General features: G+C 37.8%; 1 protein-coding gene across 3 annotated transcripts in view; it reads right to left on the reverse strand.

The window, feature by feature from the left end:
- si:dkey-100n23.5 overlaps positions 1-23,133 on the reverse strand; it is a 178,324-nt gene extending 155,191 nt beyond the window's left edge. For 2 of the 3 annotated variants that reach the window (XM_062061737.1, XM_062061739.1), the window contains exons 1-5: positions 22,961-23,133; positions 17,200-17,252; positions 15,258-15,312; positions 9,957-10,013; positions 9,802-9,862 (exon numbers count right to left, since the gene is read on the reverse strand). In XM_062061737.1, coding sequence (XP_061917721.1) covers positions 9,802-9,862; positions 9,957-10,013; positions 15,258-15,312; positions 17,200-17,252; positions 22,961-23,083 — 349 coding nt within the window. In that variant the 5' untranslated portion in view covers positions 23,084-23,133. The remainder of the gene's footprint in view (positions 1-9,801; positions 9,863-9,956; positions 10,014-15,257; positions 15,313-17,199; positions 17,253-22,960) is intronic. The other variant, XM_062061738.1, reaches the window with a different exon arrangement.
- Positions 23,134-24,657: the final 1,524 nt, after the last annotated feature.

Below are 24,657 nucleotides of genomic sequence, written 5' to 3' on the forward strand. Positions count from 1 at the left end.
AGTTGAAGTCCTTCCGGACAGAGGACTCCTCCAAACGTTCCCAGTTCACCCGCACTACACGCTTGGGTTTGCCAGGTCTGTCCAGAGGTTTCCCCCACCATCTAACCCAACTCACCACCAGATGGTGATCAGTTGACAGTTCAGCCCCTCTCTTCACCCGAGTGTCCAAAACATACGGCCTCAGATCAGCTGATACGATTACAAAATCGATCATTGATCTTTGGCCTAGGGTGCTCTGGTACCAGGTACACCTATGAGCATCCTTATGCTTGAACATGGTGTTTGTTATCGCAAGTCCGTGACTAGCACAGAAGTCCAATAACAATCCACCACTCAGGTTCAGATCAGGGAGACCGTTCCTCCCAATCACGCCAGTCCAAGTATCACTGTCATTGCCCACGTGCGCGTTGAAGTCCCCCAGCAAGACTATGGAATCCCCTGCCGGCGCCCCATACAGGACCCCATGCAAGGTATCCAAGAAGGCTGAATACTCTGAACTCCTGTTTGGTGCGTATGCACAAACAACAGTCAGAGTTTTCCCCCCTCCAACCCTAAGGCGAAGGGAGGCGACCCTCTTGTCCACTGGGGTGAACTCCAACGTACAGGCACTCAGCCGGGGACTCGTGAGTATCCCCACACCCGCCTGTGCCCTCACACCCTGAGCAACTCCAGAAGTGAACAAGGTCCATCCCTTGTCCAGGAGTGTGGTTTCAGAGCCCTTGCTATGCGTAGAGGTAAGCCCCACCAGATCCAACCGGTAGCGCTCCACCTCTCGCACCAGCTCAGGCTCCTTCCCCACCAGCGTAGAGACGTTCCACATCCCGAAAGTCAGCCTCTGCTGCCCCGAATTGGTCCGTCCGGAGCCTCCACTTTCACCGCCATCCACTTGGCAGCGCACCCGACCCCACTGGTTCCGACCGCGGGTGGTGGGCCCACGTGGCAGAGAAGATGGTGTGTCCACGTAGCTTCTTCGGGCTGTGCCCGGCCGGGCTCCGTGGCAAGCCCGGCCACCAGGCGCTCGCTGACGAGCCCTACCTCCGGGCCTAGCTCCGGAGGAGGGCCCCGGGCTTCCTCCGGGCCGGGTAACGCATCCTCTTTTAGGGTAGTTCATGGGGGGTATCGTAACCCTGATGGGGGGGGCATTCGGGTGCTACACCTTGCCCAAGGGTGACCCGGAACTATGTAAGGCAGGGGCGTTCAACTCCCTGAGGCTTAATACAAGCCCACATACCATATACTGGATATATCGCGGGTTTGTCTCTGTGCGATATAGAAAATGACTATATGGTGATATTGGAGTATACGTTCTCACACAGTTGCTTTAAGCTGCGGGGCTTTAAACTGCAAGCATTTCTCACTCTTTCCTGTCTCTCCTTCTCACAGAGACTTAAAAACAAGCGCACCTTCTTACATACGTCACATACTTCTTACATACGTCACATACTGTCACGTGAGCAACGTCACACGCTCCCGCGGAGCGAGAGGTAGCGACATGGTAACGTTAGCTGTGATGCTAACAGCTAACGGTGTGGTTTGAGTGGTAATACGAGAGAAAGAAGGTGCAAATCTGGTAACAAATGGAGGAATAATTAATTCCCAAGAAAAACTGCAGGGGGTCCATCGTCTGACGGTGGTTTGGCTTCGTGCGGGAATATGTCTTTACATGTCAACATCTCCGTTCGGTGCCACACCAACTAAATGCCGAAGCAACTATTTCCACATCAACACCGTAGGACATACACTATTTGATATGCAGCTCATTTTTATGTGACACTTATTGAAATATCTTGTGTGACATCATGCACAAAAGTGCACTTTATTTGTTTTAAACTATTGTAGTGGCGTTCTGTACAAAAAGTGCACTTTAATTTAGTGTTGTTTTGATATGTCATCTTAGTGACATCATGCACAAAAGTGCACTTATAGCTTGTTTTCAAATGTCTCTGACAATCTTGCACTTTCTGTTTGGAAATGACATGAATGTTTGTGCCACTGCTTAATAACTGTTTCATAAATACACTTTTGGTAAATGGACTTAGTTGTGATTTCCCTCTCTGCAGGAAAGTTTAAAAGTAGCATATATTAATGCAGTATGAAGAAGAATGTTTGAATGTAGACACATAGAATCATCATACTGCTGTGATTATATGCATCAAGTGTTCATTCAAGGCTAAGGCAAAATATCCAGATATATATCGTGTATCGCAACATGGCCTAAACATATCGAGATATTAGAAAGAGGCCATATCGCCCAGCCCTAATACAGATATATATATATATATATATATACACACATATACTGTATACACACACATATATACACACACACATATATATACACACATATATATATACACATATACATATATACACATATACATACATACAAATATACACACACATACGCATACATACATACATACATACATATATATATATATACACACACATACGCATACTTACACTACCGTTCAAAAGTTTGGGGTCACATGTAAATGTCCTTATTTTTGAAGTAAAAGCACTGTACTTTTCAATGAAGATAACTTTAAACTAGTCTTAACTTTACAGAAATACACTCTATACATTGCTAATGTGGTAAATGACTATTCTAGCTGCAAATGTCTGCTTTTTGGTGCAATATCTACATAGGTGTATAGAGGCCCATTTCCAGCAACTATCACTCCAGTGTTCTAATGGTACAATGTGTTTGCTCATTGGCTCAGAAGGCTAATTGATGATTAGAAAACCCTTGTGCAATCATGTTTACACATCTGAAAACACTTTAGCTCGTTACAGAAGCTACAAAACTGACCTTCCTTTGAGCAGATTGAGTTTCTGGAGCATCACATTTGTGGGGTCAATTAAACGCTCAAAATGGCCAGAAAAAGAGAACTTTCATCTGAAACTCCACAGTCTATTCTTGTTCTTAGAAATGAAGGCTATTCCACTAAATTGTTTGGGTGACCCCAAACTTTTGAACGGTAGTGTACATACATACATACATACATACATACACATACGCATACATACACACATACATACATATATATATGAATATATAATCATAGATATATACACTGTATAAACAAATATACTGTGTATAAACACATTATATATATATATATATACATATATATAAATATATGTACATGTGACATTTTTTGGATGAATGGATGCCTATTCTGCAGTAATATGTGGGAAACCTGTGGCTTATGGTGATGGATGAGCAGGGGGAGCTTAGAGGGAGATAATGATGAACTATGGAAAAAAAGCACAGGGAGATAACGGCGACGTGGGAGCGCGAGGCTGTGGGGGGGACTGGATGTGTGCGGAGAGGAGAGACGGTGGCGCTGTAATTCCAACATGGTGGAATGTAAGAAGGCGGACACAAAAGGGAGCCTGAAACAAAGCGTTCCTCCCTTCTTATACCTCCTCTCTTGTTTGTGTGTTTTTCTTGACAGGACGGGCAAGGCCGCTCGTCACAATGATGAATTCCCAGAGCTTTGCACACACAAAAGAGAACACAGCGCGCTCAAAACTAAGCGGGAACGGTGAGCGCTGACTAAGAAAGGAAGGAGGCCGGCTGTCTTTGTCATCTTTCTCTCACACACACACACACACACACACACACACACACACACACACACACACACACACACACACACACACACACACACACACACACACACACACACACACACACACACACACACACACACACAAATCACCCTCCATAGGACGAGCAAAAAAGCATCTTACATAACCAGAACGCGAGCGGATCTTTGCTTGAACCGGCGCACCTTCCAACACATTTCATAACGTTTTATTGGCGGGAATTTAAAAGCGGCGGCGGCGACTCCCACCAGGCTTGACGCCGCAGAACAAAGTGCCTGTTCAGGTTTATGTACAGCCGTTAGTCCCCAGCGTGAGGACGCTCGTGATAAAGCGAGCTGACGCGCGGCAACCCTGCAGCACTAACTCAACGCCCATTACCCCTGCATCCGCCTCAGTGTGTGTGTTTGCCTGTGAGAGCAATAAACAGGAAAACAGCAGCGTTGTTGAAGAGGCGTATTAGCAGCAAGCCCTAACTAAGAATCCCAATGCTAATTGGGGGCTAAAGTGGCCGCATAATTACGTACGAAACGGCCGGCTCTAACAAATCGCAGGAGGAGTACGGTAACTCACAAAACTGAGTACACCCCTCCCGCTATTTTTATGACCGCAAGTCTTCAAGGGATAATAGCGTAGACTGCAAACTTGGATATACTTTAGTCAGTGTACAGCTTGTACAACAGTACAGATTTACATTTAAACGCAAATGAGTCAACATGCAGTCATTATCCTCTAAATATAAATAGAAGTGAGGAGCAAGGTACTGTATGTGAGTTTGCGGACAGTCAAGCATGGTGGTGTCCTTATGGTCTGGGGCTGCATGAGTGCTGCCAGCACTTGGGAGCTGGGGTTCATTGTTGACAATCACTGATGCATAGGAATTTTCACGTGAGCAGTGTTCGGAATTACAGTGTTACAAAATAACGTTGTTACTAACGTGAAACTATTGTTTTCTAGTAAAATGTAATCTAATTAATTATCTCCGCTTATAACTTGAGTACTGCGCAGAGGTAAAAATACAGCGTATTTCGTGTTATTACCTCCGGTCATTACTTAAAAAGTTACGGGCAAAGGTAATAACAAGCCGCAGAAATGCCCGAAATGAGATAAAGGACAATTGTTTTGATTTTGGGGCTGATCCGGATCATCCCTACAAGCCTGTTTTCACAGGTTTCCCGTCAGGGGATTTTATAAAATTTATTCCGTATTGACCACTGTATAACGGATAAACCACAGAAACCTCGACTATATATATATATTTGTATATATATATATATATATATATTTGTATATATATATATATATATATATATATATATATATATATATATATATATATATATATATATATATATATATATATATATATATATATATATATATATATATATATATATATATATATATATATATATTGTATTCATTTATATATATTGAATACAATATATTTTTATATATATTTAATAAGAAACACATTTTAAAAAGATGTTTTAGGCCATCCCCATCAAAACAAAAGGATATTTTGTAATCTGTATTGAAAGAGTGTCATTATAATTATTATACTAAATAATACATTGCGAGGATTGGTTTGTATCAAGAATCGTGTTGTATCGAGAATCAATGCTGAATTAAATCGTTGCCCCAGGAATCAGAATCGGATCGAATCGTTAAGTTCCCAAAGATTCCCACCCCTAAAAGTTATTATGGCAAGGTGAATTTTTTTTTTTTTGCAACTATTTTCCCAAAAATACGCATTGAGGCGATAAAGTGTGTTTTATCCGATTGCTCGATTAATCACACAAACTTATCAATGGATTACTCAATTACTAAAATAACCGATGGCTACATTCTAACTGCTAACCATGAGCTAACACACCTGACTGCACTTAAATGTAGATATATGTAGAATATATTTATATTATTTATATATTATATATATAATATATTATATATATATTGTGAGCGAACTGTGGTGCTGAATTTCCCCCAGGGATCAATAAAGTACTTTCTATTCTAACGTCACTCTCATTTGCTGATGTCACTCAACAGACAAATTGTATTTGTATTTGCACTGTGGTGATAGCGGTCTGAGGCTCCATGAGTGTAGCCGGCAAATGGGGAGCAACTGATCATTGAGGGGAAAAAACATTTTTTTCCAGCAAATGCTGTGACATTGTGAAGCAGAGCATGACTCCGCTCCCCTGAACTGGAAAACTAGCACTCATGCAGCCTCTACAACATAAATCCTAAATGTAGGGATGATAACATTATTTTGCTACTTACTTGTGTTACCAGCTTTTTAGATAATAATGGCTGTGGGTTGACTTTTTTTTTTTGAAAATACTGAATCTATACAGATAGTAAATCTATACTGCTATATATGTTATACACTGACTAATCCAAAATATATGAAGATTTCATATCTTTCCCATAATATTTTAAGAGGAAAAAAAAAACGAGGGGCGTATTCACTTTTGTGGACCTGGAAAAATGCAAATAGGATTGTGGTGTCAGGGTGTGTGATTGGAGGGAAATGATGTTCCCATATAAGGAGGTGGACACCAAGAATCAAAGAGTGATGAAGCGCTTTGGTATCCACTTTGGGAGCCACCTGGCTGACACAGCGTTTCACTCCCAAGTGTTACGCCACCATCCCCACAGGTGTGGCATTCTTGGTGAGGGCGTGTGAAAAGTGCTGAGTTGCAGTAGAATGCTGCATCATGGCCCTAATGGCTGCTTTATGGCTGTTTTATGCAAATGTACACGCAAATATCTGCTGCCTTAGTTTTGAGAAGGCCTAAATGGAAGGCACCACCCGTGTCAAAGAACAAAACAGGATGGGGGGTAAGCTCATGATACTGTGGAACTTCCCCTAAATGGTACAATTTTTAGTTCAAACCATTGTTATTATCTGAAAATATTCATATTCAGCCTTTTTTGGGGGGCTTTTTAGTAATTTTTTTGATGCTATCACAGAAGGAAACCAATGATGGCAAAGAGAAAAAGTGTGATGATAACCAGAGAACATGAAATTAAACTTATCAAGTGACCAAAAAAGGCTTCTTCGTACATTATATGAAAGGCAGATGCTGACCTCAATGCACACATTTATTTATTAAAAAGAACAGAACATTTCTAATTGACGTCATTAATTGTAGCAATACCTATTAAAAGGCCACAAAGTGACAATCAGCTCTGCAAACACCCACCTGTTTCTCTTATCAATCATGTATCTTGATAAAGGTGATTACTATTTTAGTTTTATTTTACATTGACTTACTTATTTTTATACTATGACAGCTAAGGATGTAAAAAAAACTGTTTTTGCTTTTTCTATTTTTTTTGTCTGGACTTCTATTTTTATTTTATTTTGTTCTTGGGTGTATTTTGTACTCTGATATGAAAATAAAATTATGAAAATAAAAAAGTAATCCAACCAATGTTAGTTAGGATAACTTGTCAAACAAGAGTTTCGAGTAATTCTTATCCTAAAAAGTAATGTAAATGAATACACTAGACATCCAAAAATACATACATATATATATCTATATATAGATCTATATATATATCTATATATATATATATATATATATATATATATATATATATATATATATATATATATATATATATATATATATATATATATATATATATATATATATATATATGTATATATAAATCTATATATAGATATATATATAGATATATATATTGAGAATTATTATAGTTTTACATGCAGAAAACAATACACAATAAAAAATAAATGGATAAACTAACATTTAACATCGCTTCAACCGTTATTGAAGACTCTTGATGGCAATAAGCGGCAAGGGAGGAGGGAGTTTTTACTTGAAAAGGGTAGTTTCCCACCTTCTTTATCACAGTGCTGGAACTCACAACTTTCTTTGGCCCTATGGTTTCACAGAGACTTAGTTACTGAGTTAATCTCGTTGACATGTATGACTTGAGTGTTATTATGACAATGACAATAAAGGGATTGATTGATTGATTGATTGATTGATTGATTGATTGATTGATTGATTGAGTCAGGAATTATTCGTTTGGACACTTAATTCCAGTCTGGGCAATGTTTGGCCGTGCTATAACCACGGCGATATTCAAAAACTGGGACAAACAACCATTTTCATCGAAAACAGAATCATACGCACAATTGAGCATATGAAAACTGAGGTTTGACTGTAAGAAAAAAGAGGTTGTCATCATGATGATGGTTTGAGCCTGGATCAGAGTAATTCACTTGACATTACTTCTAAAGAGAATAATGAGTTTTGAAATGACAACAAAATGGAACCAACAGTTTCTATATGATAAATCCTTTCTGTTTCGTTTTTCTTACATTGAACCAGACAGCCCGCATAACAATTTGATGGACTTGCCAGAGTGATGTCATTACGTGTGGTGGCAAGTCCCGTATGTAAGGGAATCTTTCCTCTTCACTTAAGCGCGTAATTATTAAGCATTTGAACACGAACGCTACATTTGAACACGTGCATCTCAGTTCCAACTTTGTGGAAACAGTTCTGGGAAGGCCCCTGTTCTGTTCCAAGAATGACTGTGGGGCAAAATAAACCGACTAAGTAAAAATTCCCACAGACAAAGTCAATGGAATGTCTGTGGAAGCCGTAAAAGCCAAATATGCTTCTTATTTCCGTCCTTATACTTTTGGCCAACTATAGTAAAGCTGTAACTTGATCAAATCACATCCTGAAGTACTTCAAAAGGTCCTACTACATATTGGTCATGTTTCCCCTAAATTAACCGCAGCTCCCCATTACCGTCAGCACTCGTGCAGCCCTAAAGCCACGGATATCTGTTCAAATCATAGCGTAACGCTTTAAAGCTGAATGACAACCATTCTAGACTTCCTAGTCACGTCCGTTGTGTCCTTGGGCAAGACACTTCACCCTTTGCCTCTGATGGCTGCTGGTTAGCGCCTTGCATGGCAGCTCCCGCCATCTGTGTGTGAATGGGTAAATGTGGAAATACTGTCAAAGCGCTTTGAGTACCTTGAAGGTAGAAAAGCGCTATACAAGTACAAGCCATTTATCATTTATCATTTATATGTATATATATATATATATATATATATATATATATATATATATATATATATATATATATATATATATATATACATGTATATATATATATATATATATATATATACATATATATATATATATATATATAAATATATATATATATATATATACATATATATATATATATATATATAAATATATATATATATATATATATATATATATATATATATATATATATATATATATATATATATATATATATATATATATATATATATATATATATATATATATATATATATATATATACATACATATTGACCATCGCGTGTCCCCACACTCAGCTTGTAAATTAGCAACGCTCTCAAGCCATTCAGTACACATATTTCTGTCCTGGTTGCTCAGTACAATATGGCCACCCACTTTGCACATCATCAAATGTTGCATATTACCGGTGCTTACCTTATTTTTACACTTGCGTGATAGCCAAGTGTATTAAAATGTTGACCATAGTTTGACATGGAACAGATTAGTTCTATCCCCATTATCTTATATGGGGGAGAACTATTTCAAAATGCAAACTGAAGTTTGTTGCAAATCACTAAATATAAAAGTTACGGTACTGTTTTTACACAATTTTATTATTAAGGTTTGCTAACTCATCTTTCCACCTGCGTGACAACTAAGGGTGGTAAACATTTTTTTTAACCTTTACAGTTAATTAAATTTGAAGATGGCCACAGTTTGACCCTGGAACAGATTGCTTCTACTGCCATTACTTTCTTTTGGAGAAAATCTGTCAAAACACAAATTCATAACATTTGATCGTTCTTACATCTTAACTTATTGTTAAGTTTAACCCTGGAACAGATTTTTTGGTCATTTTTATTATTTTCTATGAGAAAAAGTAAGTCAACATATGAATTGATGTTTGTCACATGCCACCGAGGTTGACTTTTATGACGTTTTTATGAAGGGCGGTTAACTTATTTTTACACTTTCATGACAGTTAAAGATGCAACATTTTAATTAAAGTATTTTTTGATGGCTACAGTTTGGCACTGAAACAGATCATTTCGATTTCTATGGTCAATTGCTTTTGTCATGAGTTTTTCCTTACCAAAGTATGTGAGCCACCAGGCCTGAAAGTCACAGAGAGAACCCTCAGGGTGGGACTCACCCTAAAAAGAGAGAAAAAAAGATTATAAGTGTGAATAGGAGTTACATAAGAGAACGATGAGTGTTAATTAAAAAAAAAAAAAACAAGAAACTGACCATGACATATGCTAGGCTGTCAAAGAAGGCCGCCACAGTCAAGCTGAGAATCATCTTCTGTGACAAAACAAATGACAAATAAATGAGTCCCCTATGTACGATATGGCGGTGCGACATATCGTACGCGAGACGCGCCGTCCCCCCTGTCAACACCGCTTTCCACAGACCAATCAGAGCAAACCTAATTACAACACAATGCTCGGGGACCCGCGCTGTTATCTGGCACTCTAAATAGATTACCAATTGGCAAGGGTAGAAAGGGGAAACAGATCCGACCCCAGAGCTTAGGGGCTTCCGGTCCCCTAAGAATTTGGCGAGGGAAAAAAAGGGAGACACACAAGACGCACGATGGAGGACAAAGGAAAAACAGGACGTGCTGTCATTCTGCCTTCCGCTGCACGCTGAACTCATTTGGCTGCGTGATCGCAATAATCGACAGCTTAAAAGCAGGCTTTGTACGAGGCAGGCACAGGGAGAAAAAGAGGCGCAAATAAACACAACCTTTCATCAATACGTGTCTGACGGCGACCTTCGCCAAGGCTGCAGGATGGAGGGTGGGTGGGTGGGTGGGTGGGTGGGTGGAGGGGGGTGGAGGAAGGAAACGAGCTCAGCAGGGCCATGCAGGGAGAGCACTAAAGACTATTGACTGACGGATAACCTTTGCAAGGAGATGGAGGGAAGTGGAGGGAGGGAGGGCGGGAGGGAGGACGAAGAGGAGGAGGCGGCGGCGGTGACTGGCGGCGACCTAGTCCGAAGGTAAGAGGATCCATCCTGAGCTTTGTGCTAAAGCTGTCATTTTTACCGCCGGATAACTTTTGAAGAGCGACTCAACCTGACAAACCTGACGAACTCACTCCACCCACAAATATACTGGCAGCAACCTGCGGGAGGGAAAAAACATGTACAAGACATCATTAAATGTTGGCGTGCCCTCTAATAACAGACGCCAACATGTCTCTCCAAGTCCTTTTAGGAAATAAACAGCGCCTTCTGAAAGAAACAAGGGCTGCCACCAGGGAGCAGCATAACATTAGAGCGCTTATGTCCACGCCCCTGAGACTGGCTTACCAACCTCCACATAAGCGGTTGTCAACCGAACCAAACTGTATCAGACAACCTCTTTTCCTATTCCCTCTACGTCATCTTTTAGCCTAGTTTGAAACAGGCTGCGTCTGATTGTGTGCCCGAAGATGGTCTTTCTTTCATAATGTCCATCAACAGCGTTCACTGTTGACTTGCCATTGTTAGTACTTCCTCTTTGATTTGTCTTTCTTTACACGATACCATCAACATAGTTTCCCACAGGACTGCCATCTACTTGTGGTGGTGAGAGGTGTGGCTGATGTTATTTACATAATTGGCAAAGAAACATTTGCAAAAATTTAGTAAAAATAAAAAAAAGAGGGGGTGTTGAAAAAAACTACAATTCTTATTCATTCCAATTCTACTCATAATTTTTTAAGAATCGTCTGAATTGTTTTTAAAGAATACATTTAAAAAATATGTTTTTAGGCTATCCCCTGCTTACTCACTGCTTGTAACCTATAAAGTGTTGGAAAATGTTTTATTGTCATTTTTATACCAAATAAATAGTGAGAATTGTTTTGAAATGAGAATCGTGTTAAATCGAGAATAGATTCTGAACCGAATTATCATCTCAAGAAAAAATTTTAGCGAATCGTGAGTTGCTGCAAGATTCACATCAACTTTCTTCTGTCATATATTTTTGTATTTTTTTAAAGGGAATTGACAGAGCTGCCTGTGAGTGCTTTTAGATATGGGAGGTGTCCACTGAGAAGAGCAATACATGCTTTCATGTCAGAGTCGCCCCAAAGTCTCTTCACTACATTCGGCGTTGTTGGTCGCTTTTTTGAAAAAGGGTATGTAAAGTGGTTGAGTTAGTCACTAAATTGGCAACACCGACACCGTCTGTTATTATTATTATTCTCTGGCTGAAGATGTGCATAATAATGGGTTTATGAGCGAGGGTGAACATTTACTACCAAATATATTTATATTAAACAAATGAAAAGTAAATTCATAATGAATCGGTATCAGTACTGAACATTAAGTTCTTTTTGTGTGTGTTAATGTGTTTATCATTGTGTGAATGCTCCAAAGCATTCACACATATGGTTTTCTACACCAAAATTAATCTATTTATTAAACTTCTTCAACTTCTTCTCCAGATTTTGGCGCGCTCTACTCTACCTTCCACATTTTCACCCGATTCAAATCGTTCCAACTTCAAACTGTTCAGCCTATTCGGGAATCGCGGGCCTTCCCTTGACAAATTCCAAATATTCCCAGATTTCCCAGAATTCCAGGTTTTCCAGGACATTTTTCCAATTTAAAATAAATTGGCCATTTTATAAACTTCCACCATTTCCACATTTTTCGACCGATTGAAACCATTCCACCTTCAACATATTCCACTCATCCTGGAAATTCAAAGTATTAGTTTTCCAAGTTCAAAAAAATTACAGGAATTCCCAAAATTACCGTTTTTTCAAACCCTTTTTTGACCCTTTTTTCTGGCGACTATTCATTCCACATGTTTCAACCCACTTCAACCGTTCCACCATCAAATCATTCCTTTTAATCAGGACAAAAAACAAAGTTGTTTTTCAAACTGGAGAAATTCCCAGTTTTCCCAAAATTCCAGGAATTCCTTAATACCATTTCTCAATTAAAAATGTTACTACTTCAATATTTCTCGACCGATTTGAAAAATTCCAACACCAACCATTTCAACTCATACAGACCATTCAAGTTTTTTTTTACCCTTTTCAAAAAAAATCCTGCTTTTCCCGAAATTCCCAAATTTTTGGAAAAATGGGACATTCATCAAAGTTCCACAACTCCCACATTTTTCATCTGATTCAAACTGTTCCAACTTCAAAATATTCAGCCTGTTTGGGAATTGTGTGCTCTACTTCAACAATTCTAAAAGAAATTCCAGGATTTCAGTTCAATGTCAGCATTGGAGCATTCACACGCAATTCCTTCAGGAATTGTCTCATCTAGTTTTTTGTTTTTTTTTTCATTTAATATTGAGTTGATAATAATTCACACCTGTGAGTCACATTTGTAAGTGTGTAACTAGGTGTGTAACCGTAGTCAGGAAGTAGTCTTTGTCATTCAGTTTTTGTTTTAATACAGTAAGTATTGTACTTATTCTAGGGATGTGCCAATCGATCAGTATCAGACAATTTTCGTGAAAAAGTATGTGATTGCCATTGTTGGTTTATGTCTTTTGATGCCGATCACAAACACTGATGTCGTCTGACTGACACTATTTATTGTTGGTCCCCTGGCTGACAGGCGGCCAGCAGCTAATTATGTCTCTCCATACACAATGTGTTGTCGCCCCCTAAATCAATAGTAATCACCTGCATTACAGCAAATGAACTGCATTTTCTAGTTATGTAAGTACAATTTTCAAGTAGCATTATCCCTGGAGGACAAGGCTAAGCCTGTTGCACATCAAGAGCAAGCTAGGAGCAGGCATGCTAATATACAAGCTAACTGCTAAGCTAGTTTGAAACAACACCTAGAAATAAGTGCTTGGCAAAGTTTAAGAAAACTAGGTGCAACCACATTACAACAGAAAGTAAGCAGTTATTAACATGAAATTAATACGTAGATTAATAAGACTTCCAGAGAGAGGAGGATATAATAACTATTGCTGTGTCAGCATTGTCACAGTCAGTGCACGACACATAAGAGGAGGGCGGATCGATCCATAAATTGGTGGTGTCGATACTAGAAGTTGTATCCATTTATGATTGATGATAGAATAATTACATATTTCTATTTCCTCAGTAATTTGTTGTGGTTTTTGTTCATGTTTACAAACTCAGGGAATTCCCTGGACACAAAATGACTTTGAGGGCAAAAACCGAAGGCTTTAATTGAATAGTAGATAGTAGTTTTTTCTTTTGTTTAGTTATTGTGTACTATTGACTTTGTTTTGCTGAAACAATTATATGTAATAAAAGAGAATAAGGAACTGGTTTAAATATTGTGTTGATATTGTTCAACTGTCAATCGCACACAAAATGTGATGCATGTGACCAGTATTGGTATCAGTCGATCTCATTAAAGGATGATCGTACCAAAATTGGTAGCCTGGAACCAGAAACATCCCAAATGAATCACACACTAGCTGCTTGATTATAATTCACATCTTAGTGGTAATTTTAATTACCAAATTTGGTGGTGTTGAAAACGCCATGTAAAATTGCTAATGCTAATCAGTAGCATGTACATGGCATATACAACGTAAATTAGCGTCGAGCTAGCTTGAAAAGTAGAGTACTACTTTGGAGCGATTTCTATCAGGCATGCTTGTTTTGTTGCCATGAGAAACTGTAACATTTCCGAGAGGCTGTCCGCTATGAATACGCCTGTTTGCCCGCCAAGTGTTTGAACCGGTGCCGAATCTACAGCCGGACATGACATTATGTGTAACAAAGGTATGAAATATGGTACTATTTGGTTTTTCACGTGCATCAGTACTCTGTAGTAGTACCAGCAGAATTCAGTCAGTACCTACAAAAAATACTGAAATTGGTACCAATATCTATACATTTAGTATACACCACATTTCAAAATATTGCAATCTTTTTGCAACTGATTTGAATATTGTCTAATTTTCTGATTAATGTACAGTTTTGTGTTTAAAAAAAAAAGAGGGAAAAAAGGCTTAACTACACGTCCTAAAATAAAGATCTCCGTTCTGGGCAAGAAAATTGTGGTTCACAATTTTAGCAGGAAAATTTAAAAAACTTAAGTGATACTTGTATGATTTTATATTGTCATTTCGGTATTAATGATAGTAAGCAAGAAAAAAAAGTGGTGTAAATAGAAACTGCTAATGGTTGGCCGTTAAATTCCATTCCTATTTAAATGTGCAACAACCCATTTATCAAACATTAGCAACAAAAGAGCCGGATACTCGCCGCGGTTGAGTAAATAAGCGCCCTCTAGCCACTACTTGAGGAAAACATGTTATCTAATCAATAGAATTTAACACACATGCATTACTAAGTCGAATGGGAAGCGCCACGTTGGGGAAAGGCAGGGGAGACCTACAGGTCATTATCTCAGAGCAACGACGAGTCAATTAACCCCACACGTGTGATTAATCTCCTCATTTAACCGGCCCTCCATCGTGCCAAACATTTGTCAGCACTAATTGAGCGCATCTGCTTTGGCAACCCAAGACAAACAGAAAGCTGAAATAAGAAAGAGATAGAGTAACAACAACAAAAAGCCGGCCATGCCAGACAGCTTTACCTGCGCCAAGGAGTGATAGCGGCGAAGAAGCCAGATCACGAAGAGCATGAAGACACTGTGGAGAGAAGACATGACACTTACTAGCAATATGACAAACTAATGCTTTGTTTAACTTTGTTTTTAAGTTATTCTCGTGTTGGGGTGACACGCACAGACCACATCATTAGGTACACCTAATGACAGCTGCATCAAAAATATTACATACATTTTAAATGTGCACATTGAAAAGAAGAAAGTACCAAAAATGCGTGATATGAAGTAAAGAGTGGGCCTTTTTATATACACAAAGAAAGTGAAACGTATGAGTTTATGTAATATCTGGATTTTTTAAATTTAATTTATATATACTTACATATATAATTTATATATACTTATACATGCCTTTGTCACAATTTTTCTTAGTTGTAAAATATCTCTATTTGTGTCCTCAACACAAGTGAGACATATTCATTTACTTCATATTTATGCTTATATTTGCTTGTGTTTTGGGTAAAAAATGTTTACTAATAAATTAAATAAATAGAATTAATTGAAATTACATGCTTTTCTTTGGGCAAGGTCATATATATCATTTAAATTAAATGGATGAGACAATCTTTTCATTAGAAAAAAACTAAAAATTTATTTTTTTAAACAATAAACATGAACATACTGTATTAGTTTTAAGTTTTGAAAATGTGTACATATTTTCCTTTTTTCAGTAAAAAACAAAACAAAATGTTAGGAATGCATATGTGTCCAAATTTATTTCAGATTTTGTCTGATATTTGTGGTTGTCATTTTGTTTTTAGCTCTATTATTTAATTTAAGACAAAATATTTTACAATAAGTAAAAATATTTTTAAAAACAGATTTATATTTTAATCATTTGTATTTATTTTTATATCTGAAAAATATACATCATAAGTACGCATGATGAGATATGTTTTTGTATGCTAATGTATGAATACATGAACTTAGGTAAAAATGTAATAAATTAACTACGCACATTTTAGATAAGAAAATACAATAAAATTGTGATTGAAAACAATAAAGTAATGAACATGAAAATGTTTGCAACCATTAGTTGAGGTTTTAAAAATGTACTTATCTTTTCCCCTTTTTTCAGGAAAAAAAATGTAATAAAACGTATTTTTAAAAAAAATGTATGCATGTCCAAGTATATTTTTGTCTCATATTTTTTGTCATTGAATAAAAAACTAAATAAAATGAATACAAGTCGATATACTTATGAAAATATAGGTTAGAATTTTAGTCATGTGTATTTATTTTTATATCTGAAAAATATAAATTATAAAAAGGCATGACAAAGATTTTTTATGCTATAGTGTATGCATACATTAACATAGTTATTATTATCAAACATGTTCATTGATTATGTATTCAGTTTATTCAATTAACTACAAAAGACCAAAAAAATTTGATGATTAAACATTTTTATAAACACGAAAATGTTCGAAAATATATGTGGAGGAAAATATATGTTGAGGTTTTTTTCAGTAAAAAATGTATGCATGTGCTTAAGTTTACTTTAGTTCTTGTCTCACATTTGTTTTTTTAATCATTTGATTTAAGACAAATATTTTTTAATAAAAACAAGTCAAAATATTTTTCTAATACTTCAATTTAGGCAATTGTATTTATTTTTATGAATTAAAAATGTACATTTTAAAAACGTGTTTTTAATGCTACAATGTATGCATACACTAAGATTATATGGTTATTATCATTACAAAAGCTCTAAGTGTGAGGCAGTGACGTTCAATCAATGAAAAATCCAACCCCAAAAAATAAACATATTGTGACATCATAAAACTGAGCATTATTATCCTATAATTTTGGATAGGGATTAAATAATTTTCTTAATGAATACTATAGCTACAGAAATAGCAATAATAATCATCATCATTGGCTACGAGAGGTCATTTAAAGTAATATTCACCATCCGGCCAAGGAGAAAGTTCCCGTGGCTCTTTTTACTGTTAATATCACCACCTGGAAATGAGAAGCAATTAGTTATTATGAGAATATGTACTATAAATAAAGTGTGCAAGCCTGCACTGTTGTGCTCATAACTATTGAGCTTGCAATTGAGCAGGTCGTGAGAAAGTGCGATATGTCTACAGGTGCCTACGTGACCCATTTTCACATCACAAAATCAGCCCGAAACTAATCTGATAGCGACTCAAGATGCAAGCAAGAATGTTCAGCGCACACAAGCCAAGGACTGAAGCGAAAGTACAATGTGCATGTTGGCTCGGCAATGCAAGGCGCCAGTGGCAGTCTTGCATTTAAAGTAGGAGTGTCAGCACAATCACCTGTGCGACATCTTGGCCTTTTGCACACATTCACTAGCATTCTATCGGCGAGGCGACGTTTTTGACCTCTGCAAAAACAAGCCATGGGCGACTTAAGAAAGAAAAGCCATTTGCCGGAAATGAAGGTGTTTGGGCTCGCTCTAATAGACGCCATGCCAGAAACAGCGAGAGATTGTACTGTTACTTTTACCTTTAACATGACAACTATAATATCACTGTGTTACTTCACACATCTATCTGTGTCTACCTAAATATGCACCACTTTCTAAGTGTGTGGCATCTGTAACAGCGGGAGAGAAGTACTATGTACACACTACCAAGTATTGTCATATCATACAATATGTTATTTCTAATCTTTTTTTTTTTTAAGGAGGTATTTATTTATTTGAAAAAATGTAGAACTTGTGGTCTGCAAATTAAGCTCTCGCTTGAAGAGGTGCCTCACACTTTCTGCAGTTGAATAAATTAGTTTAAGAATGAAGTTTACGGTATAGTTTAGGGAGAAAGTCCTGCTACAAAACATTTTGACAGAACCCCCAAAATATTAGGCTAAAAAAATAAATGCAAGTTTTGATGATAAAACAATATTCATTATAGTTTAAGATATTTTTATAGAAATATTATAGACAAATAGAATATAATTTATAATTGTTATAAAAATATTTTGTACTTTTTGGAATTTGTGCTGTTTATCTGTGTTGGCGACTTGTCCAGGGTGTACCCCACCTACCGCCCGAATGCAACTGAGATTGACTTTATTAAATGTATTTATATTATCATTTGGTGCAGCCGGGCCGGAGCAGCAGGGGATGGAAAGAGAAGAAAATGGAGACAGAGGGGGACATTGTGGGGACAAATAAGACAGAGAGACAAAAACAGCAACAGCAAACACAACAACAGAACAATATCAGCAAATTCAATATGTACAAATATGATAGTAAACGTGATAGCAAAAAAGCAGTTAGTGAAATGCAACAATACATATACTGTACGTAATGATAACTAGAGATACAAACAAAAGCAGATACAAACCCCGTTTCCATATGAGTTGGGAAATTGTGTTAGATGTAAATATAAACGGAATACAATGATTTGCAAATCATTTTCAACCCATATTCAGTTGAATGCACTACAAAGACAACATAGTTGATGTTCAAACTGATGAACATGTTTTTTTTTGCAAATAATCATTAACTTATTATGAAGCCTAAAATAGCACAACGGAGATCCCCGGACTGTTGAACAACTTAAGCTGTACATCAAGCAAGAATGGGAAAGAATTCCACCTGAGAAGCTTCAAAAATGTGTCTCCTCAGTTCCCAAACCTTTACTGAGTGTTGTTAAAAGGAAAGGCCATGTAACACAGTGGTGAACATGCCCTTTCCCAACTACTTTGGCACGTGTTGCAGCCAAGAAATTCTAAGTTAATTATTATTTGCAAAAAATAAATAAAGTTTATAAGTTTGAACATGAAATATGTTGTCTTTGTAGCATATTCAACTGAATATGGCTTGAAAAGGATTTGCAAATCCTTGTATTCTGTTTATATTTACATCTAACACAATTTCCCAAGTCATATGGAAACGGGGTTTGTATTATGAAAGGGGGAAATGTGCTGTGCTGCTGTTCTCAGCTTGATAAGTAAAGAGGCGACTCACATGAAGAGTTTTTAAGTAGCGACTACTATTTGTACATTTATGATACATTGATGATGTCGTTCACAGCAACACAAGCAGATGAGATGTTGCCATACCTAAATAAGACTCATCATGGGGTATCAGGCCTGTTTGCAGGAATTCATGATCAGGGCTCTCCAGTCTTCTCTGTCGTCTGCTTTATGCATGAGTTCTATATTATTGATATTTCCGATAAAATTTCTTAGGCTGTTGATATATGTTGTTTGTTGTCAACCTGGAACATTCTTTCCTACTAGTTTTCCTGGTAACATCAGTTTTTCTAAGCTGTCTTTTCTAATGATATGTTCGAGGAATTTCAGCTGCCTCTTTCGAATCATTACAATTAGAGCTCTTCTTGTTTTAGCCTTTGCCAAAACCTCTTCATTACTTTTCTTTTCAGTCCATGATATGCGGAGAATTTTTCTGAAGAACCACATTTTAGTTGCCTCTAATTTTCTCAGTTGTTGATTGTTTAAAGTCCAGCATTCACAGCCGTAGAGTAGGACAGACCATACATATGTTTTGAGGACTCTGAGTTTGGTGTCAGTTGAAATGTTTTTTACTTTTAAATATAAGACTCATTTTGTTGAAGCTGTCTTTTGACATGGCAATCATTTTGTCTATCTCTTTTTCACACCTACCATCAGATGTTACTGTGATTTGAATTGATCCACTTTTTTAATTTTCTTGTTGTTGCATGTGACTACATGCAGGTGGACGTGGTTTCTTGGAAACTGTCATGCTTTAAGACTAACTGATCAAATGAAATGTTACACAGACCACATAACTTCCTGGCAGTGAACCTGCAGAAAATAGTTCCCGTCCGGTTTTTCTAGTTTTACATTTGCACACTTTGCACTATTTTGTTACACTTTATTAAACATGTCTTACATATTCCTTATTGTTGCACCTTAATTTAAAGAGGTTATTGTTAAGTGTTTATTGTGATTTTAGAATTGTGTTTACATTGATTGTTTTCAATGGTTGTATTGCCATTTCCTTTCCTCCAAATGTTGACATGTAGTAAATTTATCTCCTGGTCCTTATTTTCCACAGGTCATACAAAATAAAACTCATTATTGATAGACCAATATAAAAACTACAGTTTTAAGCCATATCGTCCAGCCCGAATAATCCCCCTTAGCACAAATAAAAAAGGCAAATGAAAAAATTGGGTCGACCAACCCTGCGAGCATACTTGCCAACCCTCCCGATTTTCCCGGGAGAGTCCCGAATTTCAGTGCCCCTCCCGAAAACCTCCCGGGGCAACCATTTTCACGAATTTCTCACGATTTCCACCCGGACAACAATATTGGGGGCGTGCCTTTAGCGTCCTCTCTCAAAAAGTCTGCCGCAGCTGCGATTGGACCTGGATAGCCTTCGGGAAGAAGTAGTGGCAGGGAAGATCTTCCTCGGGAAGCAAGGATTGACTGGTTTTGGGCCATGCTAGGGAGAGATTGATTGACTGATTGAAACTTTTATTAGTAGATTGCACAGTACAGTACATATTCCGTACAATTGACCACTAAATGGTAACACCCGAATACGTTTTTCAACTTGTTTAAGTCGGGGTCCACGTTAATCAATTCAGGATGGAAGATTCCAGACTCTGGTGCATTTGATGAAGGCACTTTTGTGCGTGCCACACAGCAATGCATCATCGGAGAGGGTGTTCAGCATGGTTAGAAAGATAGTGACAGAGAATAGAACGAGGATGGACAATTCAAATCTTAACTCACTCCTTTCCTGCAAATTAAATTTCACAGGTGCTGCCCATACCTATGCTCCTTCAAGGGCTGTGCTACTGGCTGCGAAGCATTGCACCTTCAAATACAACCACGTGTAGAGGAGTGTATGTGTGTATATCATACTTACCTCCCGATTTTCCTGGGAGACTACCGAATTTCAGTGCCCCTCCCGAAAATCTCCCGGGGCAACCATTTTCCCGAGTTTCTCCCGATTTCCACCCGGACGACAATATTGTGAGCGTGCCTTAAAGGCACTGCCTTTAGCGTCCTCCACAACCTGTCGTCACGTCCGCTTTTTCTCCATACAAACAGCGTTTCGGCCCAGTCACATAATACATGCGGCTTTTACACACACACAAGTGAATGCAATGCATACTTGGTCAACAGCCATACAGGTCACACTGAGGGTTGCCGTACAAACAACTTTAACACTGTTACAAATATGCGCCACACTGTGAATCCACACCAAACAAGAATGACAAACACATTTCGGGAGAACATCTGCACCGTAACACAACAGAACAAATACCCAGAACCCCTTGCAGCACTAACTCTTCTGGGACGCTACAATATACACCCCCGCTAACACCCCCCACCCCCCTCTCCCGAATTCGGAGGTCTCAAGGTTGGCAAGTATGGTGTATATGTGTAAATAAATGAACACTGAAATTCAAGTATATATACTGTATATAAGAAATACTTGAATTCCACTGAATTATAGCTATATATATATATATATATATATATATATATATATATATATATATATATATATATATATATAATATATATATATATATATATGTATATATATATATATATATATATATATACACTACCGTTCAAAAGTTTGGGGTCACATTGAAATGTCCTTATTTTAGAAGGAAAAGCACTATACTTTTCAATGAAGATAACTTTAAACTAGTCTTAACTTTAAAGAAATACACTCTATACATTGCCAATGTGGTAAATGACTATTCTAGCTGCAAATGTCTGGTTTTTGGTGCAATATCTACATAGGTGTATAGAGGCCCATTTCCAGCAACTATCACTCCAGTGTTCTAATGGTACAATGTGTTTGCTCATTGGCTCAGAAGGCTAATTGATGATTAGAAAACCCTTGTGCAATCATGTTCACACATCTGAAAACAGTTTAGCTCGTTACAGAAGCTACAAAACTGACCTTCCTTTGAGCAGGTTGAGTTTCTGGAGCATCACATTTGTGGGGTCAATTAAACACTCAAAATGGCCAGAAAAAGAGAACTTTCATCTGAAACTCGACAGTCTATTCTTGTTCTTAGAAATGAAGGCTATTCCACAAAATTGTTTGGGTGACCCCAAACTTTTGAACGGTAGTCTATATATATATATATATATATATATATATATATATATATATATATATATATATACATACATACATACATACATACATACATACATATATATATATATACACACACCCCCCTCCCCAGCGGGCCTTTTGAATATTTCCCTAATTCTGAGGTCTCAAGGTTGGCAAGTATGCCTGCGAGGTGTCCTTTATTTTGTTTTTTCAAAGAGTTGACAACCCGACTCCGAAAGATATTTTAACACGTTTTTCTACTCTCTTTATTCAGGGACTTTGTTATTATTAGATTACCCGTTATAGAGTTCTAACGGTGGATAAATAAAGAAACGTGGAGTCAATGTTTTCACCACGTTTCCCCCATGCAATGTACAGCTGAGTTGACGTCCTTATCTTTATAAAGATAACGAGATATTAGCTCTTTTCTAGCCAATATAAACAAAGCCGCTGTGAAGCCCGGGGGTCAACAAACGTGCTGCCAATGAAAGTTGAGCATGTAACGCAGAGTGAGCATGTAACGCAGAGTGAAGCCACTCTTGTTTGTTTTGCTTGGAAGCTAATGTTAGCATCAATGGCTACTAGCATTAGCAGTGCACCGGCGTGGGCTACTTACGCATCGGTGGTCCTCTGAGTGGGTGTTAAACATTACACAGCGCGACTCGTTAGCGTCGGCTTTTATATTTTCACTCCCCATTTCGCCGCCTTGTGTTTGTTGACAACATATATCTGCTTTCATATATCTGCTTCAGTTTGTTTGGGTTGGAGCTTGCTGCATGCCACTTCCGGTTGCACGGCAAGCGCCAAAGGACAAAATAAAGTGTAGCCACACAAAGCGTATGCTTTGTATTTATGGTGAGTTTTATTTTAGGCAGTTATGTTAGCCAAAAAAAAGAGAGTAAAAAAATGTGCTGCTGCAGTGTTTATGGATTTAACAAAACATCTTAATAAACACCTACTCAGTGGCCTAGTGGTTAGAGTGTCCGCCCTGAGATGGGTAGGTTGTGAGCAATGTTCCCTCTAATTGTTCATGTGTGTGAGCTAAGGCAAAAAGTCCCTGAGCATTGAGTGGAGGCCATGTGAGCAACATCAGACGTGCACACTGTGGCTACACCAGCAGCACACCTGTCCCAAACCTCACTAAATAACAAGTTACATCTCCATCCATCGGGGTCGCTGGAGCCTATCCCAGCTGCATTCGGGCGGAAGGTGGAGTACACCCTGGACAAGTCCCCACCTCAGCGCAGGGCCAACACAGATAGACAGACAACATTCTCTTATTATTATAATCAAATGACAGCAGTCATTTCCATTTCTAATAGAAGTGTTTAGGCCCACTTACAATGACAATAACAACAAATATTGTTTTTCATGAACTGTGTACTTGTATTGTTTGTCTGGGTGGAGGTCCTGCTTTGGAAATAATGTGTACCCCTTTCAGACACTGCATTTAGTTCCCATTAAAACATTCACATGTTGCACAATGAGATGTAAGCAGGGGATCATGTGTACATTCCTGCAACTTCCTGTTTGTAAAAAATATATTTTTATTAGTATTTATTTAATATACTAACAGCATTTCATGATTAATATTTATAAATGAAGATTCCTAATAAATGACACTAGAATAAGCACACATTTGATTGGTAAATCATAGTGTAACGACCTGGAATGACACTTTATGTGAGGTGTTGGAGTTGTCCGACTTTTTGTGTGTCTGTAAACGCATCAGTGGCTAAGTGCCATATGTGCATGTGTTGGCGCAAGTGAGAAAGAGCGAGCGGGTGCTGTTGATATAACAAAGTTGCTTTTGGTCTGGTTTGTACTGCAGAAAATGACCACTTTTGCTAGATATCATTTTTCTTACTAATGTTTTGGTGATGTGTTTATGGCCGACAATAAAGAGTTTTGCTCAGTAAAGTGATGGATGGAATTCATGTCCTCAAAGCGTCTCGACAGACGTTACAATATTTGAACAATGATGACGAAAACTGTTTTCTCTGTCGTGTCCGTGTGTCGAAAATTGTTATGCGCTTATTTTTTTATTAGATTTTGTGCGTAGCATAGATTTGCCGTGCGCAGAGGACGCTTGAGCAGTGTGCAATTGCACAGGCGCACACCTTAGAGGGAACGTTGGTTATGAGTTCAAACCCCGGCCGAGTCATACCAAAGACTATAAAAATAGGAGCCATTACCTCCCTGCTTGGCACTCAACATCAAGGGTTGGAATTGGGGGTTAAATCACCAAAAATGATTCCCGGGCGCGGCACCGCTGCTGCCCACTGCTCCCCTCACCTCCCAGGGGGTGAACAA

This window comes from Entelurus aequoreus, linkage group LG10 (assembly GCF_033978785.1).
Source record: "Entelurus aequoreus isolate RoL-2023_Sb linkage group LG10, RoL_Eaeq_v1.1, whole genome shotgun sequence".
Classification (NCBI taxonomy): Eukaryota; Metazoa; Chordata; class Actinopteri; order Syngnathiformes; family Syngnathidae; genus Entelurus; species Entelurus aequoreus.